At 38.5% G+C, this 12,943-nt stretch overlaps 1 protein-coding gene across 2 annotated transcripts in view; it reads right to left on the bottom strand.

Annotated features, from left to right (window-relative positions):
• Nucleotides 1–899: 899 nt before the first annotated feature.
• Nucleotides 900–12,943, bottom strand: part of fig4a (FIG4 phosphoinositide 5-phosphatase a) — a 54,844-nt gene continuing 42,800 nt past the window's right edge. For both annotated transcript variants that reach the window (XM_046873837.1, XM_046873836.1), the window contains exons 22-24: nucleotides 8,070–8,155; nucleotides 6,095–6,184; nucleotides 900–1,538 (exon numbers count right to left, since the gene is read on the bottom strand). In XM_046873837.1, the coding sequence (XP_046729793.1) occupies nucleotides 1,361–1,538; nucleotides 6,095–6,184; nucleotides 8,070–8,155 (354 nt within the window). In that variant the 3' untranslated portion in view covers nucleotides 900–1,360. The remainder of the gene's footprint in view (nucleotides 1,539–6,094; nucleotides 6,185–8,069; nucleotides 8,156–12,943) is intronic.

Below are 12,943 nucleotides of genomic sequence, written 5' to 3'. Positions count from 1 at the left end.
ATAGGTGAATCATGTTCATACATCAGTACCAAAGGGTTCACAAAATGTATTAGTGAATGAAATATCACTGGTTTTAAACATTTGAAAAGTCCTGCTCTAGATTAGGTATCTCTGACTGTTTGTACACTACAGACCTGTTTCGTTATTATATATATATATATAAATTGCATCTAAATTTAAATAGTGGCTTTTAAAGGGGAAATGTGCAATGCATTTTACATCATCATAACTACAAACATTTCCCCCTGAATGTTCTTGCAACCAGTAGAACCTCTGGTATAGATACAGGGAACAAAAGAAGGGGTCAGAATTTGCCTCAGACTCTTTCATTGGTTTCCTCCACAATCTTTAACTTGGCACTGGGGTGGACAGAGTAAACTTCCAGGGCAGGTCAGGTCTTTTCAACTCATTTTTCACAGATAACAAATCAAAGGCAATTGTGAAAATATTAATTTCAGCATAAAAAAAAGGGTTTTTTGCACTTATATCCTACAGAAAACTGCAATACTGAATTCAACCCTGTATGTGAATCAGGTTTTTCTTTTTGTCAGGATTATTATGACCTAATATATTTTTAATAAGTGCTAATAGCTGCATTTCATTTATATGGGATGAGCCCAAGGCAGTAGAGTATCTTTGTGTGTGTGTGTGTGTGTGTGTGTGTGTGTGTTTGAATAAATGTGTACACCTGCGTATTTTTGTAAGATTGCCATGTCAATTGTACACCAAGCCACGTGACCCCTTCCTGCACTGCTGTTTCAATAGATCGTCCTTCTGCTCTGAAGTCACGAGGCTTCTAGGCAAAAGAGACTCAGGGCTCAGACGGCTGAACAAAGAGGGAATCAAACTGAGAGACGTTAAACTGATCAGAAAAAACGGGGAAACAGTAAGGAATAATATGAGGGGAGAAATAAAGTTTAATAAATACACAAACAAGCTCATTTACATACACATTAAACGCAATCATGGAACGATATAAATAATGATCATTTAAATTTCAAAAAGAAAGAAAGAAAAAAACTAAGATGCACATTAGCAGTCCAGCTTGTACATGTGACCTGTGAAATCAGTCCTCTCATAAAAGCAAGTGCTATACAGAGGATATTGGAATGTGCAATATTGGAAATAAACCTACACTATTATCCAGTCATTGTAACGTTTATAACTGCAAATAAAATTAAAGGTTTCAGCTGAGAAGCTTCAGTTCTAATCCTTTGTGTGAGATCTGAGACGATTTTTATGGAGGAAGGTCAACTGAAAAAATGTTTTTGTAAAGACCTTCCGGCATTTATTTACTAGAAGGTCTTCTTCCAGGCGTACTGAAAAGCCTTCACGAGCGCTAAAACATGTGACAAACGGGTCACATGTATCTGTTTTTTACATACTCGCGATAAATGATTATGTCTTCTCTACACATTGTTTTGATCAGGCCGCGGCCCGTGTGGACGTGCGCATGGAAAATGTTCTGGGTCTCCAAATCGACCCGCGGAGCCGACACCTCGTAAATGCTGTCTCCGCCGAACGAGGACACTGGAGACCTGAAAAAAAGAAACAAGATCAAGAAATGAATTCGGTTCAATACAGTAGGATTTGTATAGCGGAGATGTTTCTCAAAAACCAACAACCTTGAGTTGAGTTGATCTTCTATAGGAATTATTAAATATGGCAGTATACAGAAGCTGAAATGTCAACCGAATGTCAACTGAATTCAATTCACTTTTAATAATAGACAATGTCCCAAAAGGTTATACAGTTGTATAAAGTTTAGTGCCTATAAATTTGGTTCCTTACAATTGTAAGCTGAGCCATAATAATTAAGTGAGTGGCAAATTATGTGGGGGAAAAGCTCCCTGAGATGAAGAAAGCTCAAGAAACTGGACTCAAAAGAGAACCCATCCTCACACTAAATGTCCATTCATTGCAATTCAATCACTGTTGAGGTTCAGTAATGGGAGCTGTTCTTTCAAACTGTGGTCCTGAAGCATTGTAGCAGACTGTTAATATTAATTACACTCCAAATCTTTCAACAAAATTCTTCTGTTTCTATGTAACTTTGTGGATCTTCATGTTATTTATGTGGAACCATCCAGCAGCTGCACAGTGTGGTCTCCAATTGAAGAGAACTCCATCCAGCTGTAGGGTGTCGGGATGAACTGGGCAGATCCCATGAAAAGAAAGACAGGAGCACTAGTCACTGGTACCTCAGGAATCAACAGTCAATGTGTAAAAAGTTTTTTATAAAACTGTTTTGAGGAAGCACAAACTTTACATATTTGACGTAGGATTACTTTGGAACTAAAATTAATGGATATTCGGTGCTAACCAGACGACGACGGGTTCCCTTTATGAGTCTGGTTCCTCTAAAGGGTTCTTCCTCATACCATCTCAGGAAGGGATTAACTTAGACCAAATGTATGAGCAGTAAATTTAGGAATTAAATTGAATTATTTTGGAATCTAATTTCATTGGTTAGGCAATGTCAATGTCATATGCCATTGTTTACATCTTATCCACATGTCTCTATACAAAAAAATTCTATCTGTAAGAATTGATCAGTAGTGGATGAAATACACAACCCATGTAGTTGAGTATAAGTAGAGATTCAGTAGGTAAAATATGCCTCCAGGAAAAAGTGTCCCTTTAAACTTTCACTTAAGTAAAAGTACAAAAGTATTTGCCTTTAAATATACTTAAGTATCCAAAGTACTATAATTTATTATGGCAATAATGTTCCTATTATTATTTCTGACACTTTACTTAATCAACTCAGTGTATGTAAAAAGACTCTCGGCACACCGATCTACTAATAGAATTATATTACACTGAACTGACACTGAACTGTATGTTGGTGAAAAGTAGATACCACCAAGCGCCAATCAAAATAAGTTAAAAACAGAGTGTGCGCTCGACCCTGATTGGTGGATGTGGAATGTTTCACTTGCTGCAAAGGATCCAACAGAGCAGCTGCCTGAGTTACAAATGTCAATTTATCCACCAAAAGCCACCTCCGATGCCTTTCAACTCTTTCCGAACCTGGCAGAATGTCCAACCTGGCCTCACACATGACCATGTACCCTGTTACCATGACAGCCCAGGACCCCTATGGCACACCACTTCAGCTATGGAATCTCCAATGACCAGTTACACAGAGACAATTGGTTTGCACAAATTAAAGAATATTCTGCACAAATAGTTACATTTGGGGCATTTGGCAGATGCCCTTTTCAAAATGACATAGTTATCTCATTTCGCAGTGCTGGGATATGAAACCATGACCTTTTAATCAGATGTCCAACATCTTATCCAGTGAGCTACCATTTCCCAGTTAGACAGCATCCCAATGCTTTATAAAGGAGGAACCAAATGAGGACAAAAGCTACACAAAAAGCAGGCAATGTAAAATGGCCGAACTGACTGCTTGCCATTAATTCATTTGAATGTTGAGTCTTTCTCTGGTTGAGCGCATTAGGATGATGGACCAGAATAAAAAAAACAAAGAAATCAGACAAAGAAGTAAAGAAACCTATAGTGTTAAAACTCAGGCTTCAGTGACTCAAAAGACCATCAAGAACTACATAACAAAAATCGGATTGTGTTCGAATTGGTATTAAAATGCTGTGATCCAAAGTTCTTGATTACTGGATAAAATGTGCACAAGAAGCAGCTTGATAAGTGTTTTTTATTTAAAATGGTGGAAATTTCACTCCTGGTATATGTTGAATTAAGCATGAATCAAAGTTTTCTTTGATGCATTGAGGAGTTTTGAGGTTATTTCTCAGCAACAAGGTTACTTACTGATCCAGAACTCATATGTTCAGCCACATTACCTGATCATTTGCAGCTTGGCTACAGGATACAGGGCACAGGAAACAGGAAATGAGACTCCATCACTAAGAGGTGAGGCCAGAAAGTGCTTAAACCTGTGCTTAATGGCCGCTACAGTATAATCTTCGGGATTTATAATGTAATTGGTTTACTTTCAATCTACTGTATGGAATTCAATCGAGTAAGTAGAGACTTGTTAAAATGAAGTAAAGTATATGCAATTGAATTTTGTTTTTAATGAGAAATTGTATGTATAATATACATGGTATGCTCTTTGAAATCTAACCAATCACATGCAGTGGTTAAGCCATAAACTCTCAGGATTACTGATAAAAGGATCAGGGGTTTAAACCCCAGCATCCTTTACTCTGGCCTAACCTAGCATCCAAACAAGCTAGAACATGCGAAGAAAAGTTGTATTGTTCTTTATGTATTTGTGGTAAACAGAAGCTGTTTATTTATAAAAAATACCTAAAAATTTGTACATGCTGGATGTTAGATGCATTTGGCATCAATATCTGAAAAGGCATACGACGAGTTTAATTCGTGTCATCATTGCGCGACATTCAATAACGTTGTAGATGACACTGTGTCTAGCACGGTGCAATGTTTCAGACCAAATGCTAAGTATTTCCATCGATACTGTACAGCATACAGTAAATTCCGGCGTGAAATGTCAACCTAAAGATTCCTACACACACTTGAGTGTATGGTTTACACAGTAAAGGCGCACAGGAAGGCAACATTGAAAAGCAAGGGTAAAGCATACAGTATGCAGAGCACATTGCAAGTGTACATTTCACACTTTGTCATTGCCACGATTGACATCAGTGCGACAAAATCGGTTGGCAAACATGCAAAAAAAACAAGGTGTTACTTTTGCAAACACGTGTTCATCTGCGGACTGGATTATCGTGGGCTTTCAGTGGGCGTTCTACTTTATTATTACATAACGTTATTGAAGCACACCGTCGGAAAATGCTGCCTTTGTCTCACATGATCAGACCGAGATGAGAGCAGAGTGGACCGAACTGACCTAGAATATAAAGTGGCTTTTAAGGTATTAGATATTGCTCTATAGAGTGGTGCTGTTGGGCTGCTGTTAGCGGTCAGACGTGTAAAAGCAGCCACTTGCTTTTACAGCAGAGTTCGGAAAACTGAACCAGTGACAAAAACAGTTCCACTCAAAAATTGCTATTGGTTTTACTTTGTTTGCACCAAAGCTGGACAACAAGCTTACTTGTTAATTTGCATGGTGTGCCTACTCCATCTTTTCTGTATAATCAAATGTACAAAAAAGTTGAGACCCTGTGTGAAATGTAAGTAAAGCAGAATGCAATCATTTGCAAATCTCATGAACCCATATTTTATTCATAATAGAACAAACATATCGAATGTTCAAACAAAGAAAATGTACCATCAATTTGAAATTACCAACATAATTTTGAAATTGATGGCTGCAAAATGTCTCGAAAAAGTTGGTACGGGACCATGTTTAGCATTGTACCTCTTCTTTCAAAAACAGTCTGTATACAATGGGAACTGAGTAGACCAACAGCTGGAGTTTTGCCCCATTTGTGTCTGATACTGGATTCTAGCCGGGCTTCTTTACCGTGTTTTTCGATTCAAGATGACGCAATTGGTTCAAAACTTAGACTCTTCTGCTATGAAGCTATGCTGTTGTAATAGATGTACTATGCGGTTTAACACTGTCTCGCTCAAAATTGAGCTCAGGTGCATCCAGTTTCCGTTGATCATCCTTAAAATGTTTGTACTACTTTAATAGAGTCCACTCGTGGTAAAATCCAGTTGATTGGACATGATTTGGAAAGGTACACACACTTGTCTATATTAGGTCCCACAGTTAACAGTGTATGTCAGAGCACAAACCAAGCCATGAATTTCAAAGACCTCCGATACAGAAATGTATCGAGGTACAGACATGAGGAAGGGTACAGAAACATTTCTGCAGCATTAACGGTCCCAATGAGCACAGTGGCCTCAATATCCATTAATGGAAGAAGTTTGGAACACCAGGACTCTCCCAAGACCGGAGCCGCCCAGCCAAACTGAACCTTCTGGGCTGAAGGGTCTTAGTCAAAGAGGTAACCAAGAAACTGATTGTCACTCTGAAAGAGCTCCAGCATTTCTCTATGGAGATAGGAGAACGTTCCAGTATAACAACCATCTCTGCAGCACTCCACCAATCAGGCCTGTATGGTAGAATGTCAAGTCAAGTGAAATATGTGTGTGCATGTGTGAGACTTACAGATTAATGACATTTTCCAGAAAGTTTCTGGTGTCCATCAGCTGTTCATCTCTTTCCACTTTGTGTTGGTTTTGGCCAAGGTGGGAAAATCTGTACAAACATTATACCAGTGTAAATTTCATTGGATTATATATAACACATGCACCACACACACTGGATACAAAATAAGCTTTATATACTATACTATAATATAATAAGTTTACGCAATTAAGCGTCTGAATAATCCCTGCAATGACTCATTTCCATAAAGAATACTGTGTGTGACTGAAGCAGATATTGTCCGTTGACATAATGCACACAATACAAATGGAAAGCTGTTCACAGCCCAAAGACACCGTGGGCAGAAGAGGTTGCATGTGGGCAGCCTTGCATACACGTGACACAAGCATTTATATATATATATATATATATATATATATATATATATATATATATATATATATATATATATATATATATATATAGGGGGAAAAGGTAGTTAAGTGTGAGTCAACAAAACAGAGATGTGACCTCATCTGAAGGAAGTAGGTAAGGCTAGAGAAATAGAGGTGCTTCATATTCTACATATATGGAGGCTTGAGTGGTAATTCTTCATTACATGGATTCCACAGGGCATAAGATTCTGTCAATCTTGACATGACTGATTTAAGTGATTGCTGCAAACATGCTGCAAATTTGATTCAGACCCGGAGACTGTGGAGGCCACTGAACTCTTGGCCATGGAACCAAGAACCAATTTGAAAATGTGTAATTTGTAGATTGTAACTATTAAAAAAAAGATAGACAGGCTGACATTTTTTCGATGCTTTATTGGTATTCCTCACATCATTATACCACCACCACCAGCCGGAGCTAACTACAACTTCAAAAGCAGGTTGCCAAATTTTGACTGTCCAGTTCCGATTGCCCTTTCCGATTATGATAAGCAGGCAGTCAGGGTTCAGAGCAGATTTTCATGAGATTCAATTGTTTAAGAGAAGAATAAATAGATTTGATTTTGTATTTTGGTACTTTAAAATGAGGTCAATATGTAAGGTAGGTCCTGACAAAGAGGACCACTCACTCACATTAAACACATGACCTTTAGTGTGTGTGTGTGTGTGTGTGTGTGTGTGTGTGTGTGTGGACAAAGTGTGACAAGAAACAAGCATATATTTTCAAGCTACGTTAAGTACCTAGTAATACACAAACAGAAGAAATGCTAATTCATTAAGTATTGGCACCCTACATTAAATATGGGTATTAAAACTTTAAAAAGAAAATCTTACTATTGTGGTGGTGAGGGCGTGGTCAAGTGCTGTTTTTGGGAATGGAGGGCGGAGTCAGAAGAATGAGTAAACGCTCTTTAGGAGAAGAGTGCTTCAAATATAGATAGTAGGGATGTGAATCTCCATAACTGAGGCAGATGAGATTCGCATCTCGATGCACAGCCAATGATAAGATACATTAAGGATACATATGAGGCGGCTACCAAGTCCATTTACCCCCGACATCAACGATGCAGTGCGATCAGATTTCTATTCGATTCAACACAACACTGTTGTGTTCAAACAGACGGCATATCATTAATTAAAATAAGTGCTTTCTGATGTCTAACAGGTCTTTGTAGTGCAAAACAAGTTGTTATTTTCCTGTTCTGTCTCCAGGAAGTTACAGCTCTGCCTCTGCCATGTTAATCTGTATTCTATGCACGCTATTTAGATTTGACAACCCCACAAACAGAGGGAGGAGAAAAGAAGAGAGAAAAAGAAAGGCGTGCATTGTGGGACCGAGACACGTAAGTCTCACTTTTCCGGTCCCAACCTATTTCACGAGTCGGGGGCTACCTGTATATATACAATCCCAATAGCGAATTTCACACACAGCCTTTTCTTATGAATCTTTGAAGCATATTTCAAAGCACACACTATAATAGTACACCCCATGAACCAGCCCACCCATAATTCAGCCATAATTCACTTTGATTAAATCTGACCTGTGATATATGCAGAGGTCCTCGTCCCTGGGCAAAGCAGACAGATTTAATCCATATGGCTCTCTCGCAGGCTGCTGCGGATGCTCCTGAAAAGGAGAACAATTCAGTCAAGTTTACCTCTGAAAAGAGAATTTGATTCAAAGATAGTTTCAGAAATATGATTTATATAAATAACATTCATTGCGTAAAAACTGTCCATGTCGAAGATCAAAAAAGGGACAAAAATGCGATCATTTCCGAACTAAATAATTCAAGATGTTGATATTTGATTATTTATATGGCTCTCCCTCTTTTTACGCAGATTTCAAAACAGATCATAGCACAACATGCTGCTATGGTAATTTGCCTCCTTCATAGTTTTTTGACACATGCTGTATTTTGCAACGTGTCCACAATCTTCATCCCGCAGGCAATTCAGGGACTCAACCTTTTTTTTTTTTGCTGGACTAAATTATGCACATTTTATTCTTTTGATTTTATTTTCTTTGTAGTTTTATTCTATTTTAATCACATTTTTTTCTTTAATCATTTTTTTCTTCCACTTGATGCCTTTTTAGCTCAGTGGTAAAAGACGTTGGAAGAACATCTCGGAAGGTTGTGAGTTCAAATCCCAGCACCATTAAGCTGCAAATGCTGGGCCCTTAAATGTGGCCCTTAACCCTCCACTTCTGCCAAATGCTATAAATATAAATATCAACAAATAAAACTTTTGAGTTTTCCATTTGGATAATAAAAGAATCTGTGCTCGGTTCTGAAAAATATATACACTCACTGTCCAGTACATACCTGTACACCTGCATTTATAAATTATGATTTGCAAGTTGTATTTACTAAACCTGTTCCACGTCCCGATGTACAAAATGCATTCGGTGTAAAACGGGCTTTACATTGATTCCATGCAATTATTTAAATTCGACTATACAAGCAAATCTATTATAGGAAAAGAAGGGCATGGAGAAGGAAAGGACCAGCTTACGATCCAAAGCATATCATGTGTCAAATGGAGGCAGTCTGATGGTATATTATATATATACACACACACACACACACACACACACACACACACACACACCATCAGACTGCTAATGAAATTGAGTCACTGGTGCTTTTGGATGATGTTAAAGCTTTTAAAAGTTGCAAGATGAGTTGTAAAGTCCTAAAAACATTCAACTAAATACTTTGTCTCGTCTCTTGTGAAACATGCTAAAGGTGTCCATTACTAGTTAAATATTGTCTTTATGACCTTGAGGATTTGTATTTGTATTGTATTTTATACATGCAAATATTTAAAGTCGACTAAGCAGGCAAATCTATAATAGGTACAGGAGAGCATGGAGAAGAAAGGAGAGGCTCATGATCCAAAGCATATTGCAATATATCATGTGTCAAACATAGTGTTTTGGTCTGCCACTGGAATTGGGTCACTGGTGTTTTTTGATGTTTATAGAAGTAGCATGATGACTTGTAAAGTGTACGGTGCTTCTGCTCATATTTAATCAAATGCAAAAGTGATGCAAAACCCAAACTCTAACCTCAGGCATACTGCAGAACCCACCCACGAGCTCCGTAAGATAACAAAATAAAATGTTTTTCAATGGCTGAGAGTCTCTTTTCATTTGCTAAAGACAAAATGAAGACGTAAAGTCCCACAAACAAGCAGCTACTGAAAATGGATGCAGTAAAAACCTGGCAAAAGAATCTCCAAAGAAGAAAACTACATGGGTTCCTGACTTCAGGTAGCCACTGACAGCAAAAGAATTGCCTCCAAGTATGAATCCTAATTATAATATTTTATTTAAATGTTAAATAAAATGAAAAAAAAAAAGGATCACCTATACAATTCATTAAAAACTCACGTTAGTTGTGTTAGTAGGAGTACAAAAAAACAAACCAACATGTCACTGTACATCATAATTCTTCCTGACTGTATGAGGGTAAGTGAGGAAAAGATTTTAAGCTTTAAATATTTTATCCTTTCTGAATTTCTCCCTGTAACTCACTCATGTGATCCGTTTCATACGGCTTCTATGAAGAAAATACGCTCTCCTAAAATCACAGCCATGCCTTATTCATACAAACGAGAAAACAAGATGAATACGGTTATGCGCAATGGGAAAGAGATATTACTCTTATAGACCTGCGTGGAAGAATAATTCTTTATGAATAAACAACAGGATAATGGGAGAAGAAAACGATTCTTCCTCATGATATGCTGTTACAGACGTTCAGAAAGGGGAGCGGGTTACTGATCGGAAGGTCGGGAGTTCAAGCCCCGGTATCGCCAAGCTGCCACTCTTGGGCCCTTGAGCAAGGCCCCTTAACCCTCTGTGCTCCAGGGGGCGCCGTATTTTGGCTGACCTGCTCCTGACCCTTAGCTTCTGAATTGGTGATTGAATTTCACCGTGCTGTAATGTATATGTGACAAATAAAGGCTATTCTTCTCCAAATTGTTAACACAATGCTGGAGACACACGGTTGCAACGGACATCTTTGGATGCTGTAGCGTGGAATGATTCCTTCACTTGGATTAGGAGACCCAAAACCTGTTCCAGCATGACAATGACCCTGTGCACAAAGCCAGTTGCATGAAAATGTGCTTTGAATGGCTTTTGAGAATTTGCATTAAAAAAATTCTGGAAAGACCGGAAACTTTCAATGGGAATTATTGGAAATAAACTGGGAAATTACAAAATTGCAGGTTAGTCTATAACAGCGGAATTTGAATGTAATTTTGGTTTGAATTTCTACCTACACGTTCATCAATCGCATGCACACAGCGCATTGACTGCAGGGTTATTAAGGCCACGCCCCCAACATGCACTACACATTCCTCCATAACATAACACACACATGATTTCTTGTAACCTGAACACAAAATGACTGCAAAATATTTCCATCTTTGGCGAATATTCACTCAAATTACAGAAATTTTATTTTTTATTCATTCCCAGAGATACCCGGAAATTCCTAGTATGCTTCCAACTTGGAATAATTAAAAAATTCCCCAGCTGAAGTTTCCATAGAAAGTTTCGGGAAAGTTTCCACCCCTTTGCAACCCTACGCCACATTACAAATGACATTACTCGTGTAATGAAGTGTGTTCGACTTTTTGTTTCTTTTTTTCTATACTGCTTTTAGATCATGTTGAAATCGATCCTAAATAATTCCAGATATCGAAAACTAAAATTACACACAACCAGGAAGCAGCTTGATGAGTCCACGCTGATACCTTTTGACGCTGATGTAACAGAAGCTTCAACGGGGCCCGTTGTAGACAACAACATTTGTGCATTTATATATTGATTATTACAAAATTCTATAGTCAGGAATCGAAAAAAACAGGGGTTTGAATTCTCTGTAAAACGTATATAAGCAGCAAAGAAATGCTCAATCTGCAGAAACAAAACCGCAGAAGTGTGGATGTGAGTAATACCACATAAGTCACCGTGTCTTTGACAAACCACCAAGGCACCCGAGCAACAGCGACTGTGACACACGCGCTCCACATCTCCATGGAAACGCTTCAGAGCAAAGGGGAAAAAAAACCCCTACAAAATATGGCCTCTTTTCGAAGCAGATGGCAGCTGATGCCTTTCCTGAATTTGCTCTATGCGTCAGCTCCGATATCAGAGGGCCTGAGGTTCAGCTGCTACATCATAACGGCTTGATACTTTAATATGTCTCGTCCTGTCCCGTGTCTGTACACACACACACACACACACACACACACACACACACACACACACACACACACACACACACACACACACACACACACAGGATGCACCTCCGGGAAACTAGAACATAATAGTATGGAGTGCGGATGCCTTCTCTTACACACTCAGCACAAGATACAGAAGATACGAAAACTGTTATTAGTATAAATGTGATCAGGATTTGGAGCTCCATCTAATATCTGAGGCTATTGTTATATATTGGTATTATTATTTACATTTATGGCATTTGGCAGACCCCCGTATCCAGATCGACATTTATCTCATTCATACAAGCAAACAGCTATGGGGTTAAGGGCCTTGCTAAGGGGCCCGAGAGTGGCAGATTGGTGTGGCTGGATATTTAATTCAATTAAGATCAATTTCATTTGTATAGCAATTGTTACAGAGGGCAGCTTTACAGAAAGAAATAGATTATAAATATCAGTTTATATCATTTTATCCTCCTGAGGAAAGAAACCTTCAGAGGAACCAGACTCTAAGGAGCCCATTCTTGGGTTGAAGTGGAAGATCTCCTGCTCTAGAGTTCTCACCTCGAACCTATTGAACATCTTTGGGATGAATTTGAACGCCACCCCAAGCCTCATGACCTCACCTACATCAGTACATGACCTTGCTAACACCCTTGTGGCTGAATGAGCACAAATCTCAACAAGCACACAACTTTGTGGAACATCTTCCCAAAAGAGTGGGGGATCTTATTAAGCTTTATAGAGTGAATATGGGATGATTTATGACTCTTAATATGCTGATAAAGCCAAACATTGGATCGGTAAGGAACAGGTGACTGCTTAAAAGCTCTTAAACAGTCAAGTGTACATAAAACATATCAAAAATGTACAGGATGAATGGACAGATGGATGGATTTCAGGATTTTCTCGAAGAACGTTTTCTCGTTCTAATAATACGCAATGCAATCGCGAGAGTGTCAAGTAAAAAAACTTCCTGAGAAGTCACAAAGAGAAACACCTGAGACTTAAACAGAACCCATGCTGGATAGTGAGATAAATCATCACCCAGATGAGGTTCCATTTTGAACCTGGTTCCTCTCAAGGTTTCTTCCTCATGTCATCTCAGGGAGTTTTTTTCCTCTTCACAGTCGCCCCCTGGCTCGCTCATTAGGGATAAACTTAAGGAAGG

Source organism: Silurus meridionalis, chromosome 18, assembly GCF_014805685.1.
Source record: "Silurus meridionalis isolate SWU-2019-XX chromosome 18, ASM1480568v1, whole genome shotgun sequence".
Classification (NCBI taxonomy): Eukaryota; Metazoa; Chordata; class Actinopteri; order Siluriformes; family Siluridae; genus Silurus; species Silurus meridionalis.
Note: the sequence above shows the minus strand (reverse complement) of the source record. Positions and strands in the feature narration are given on the sequence as shown.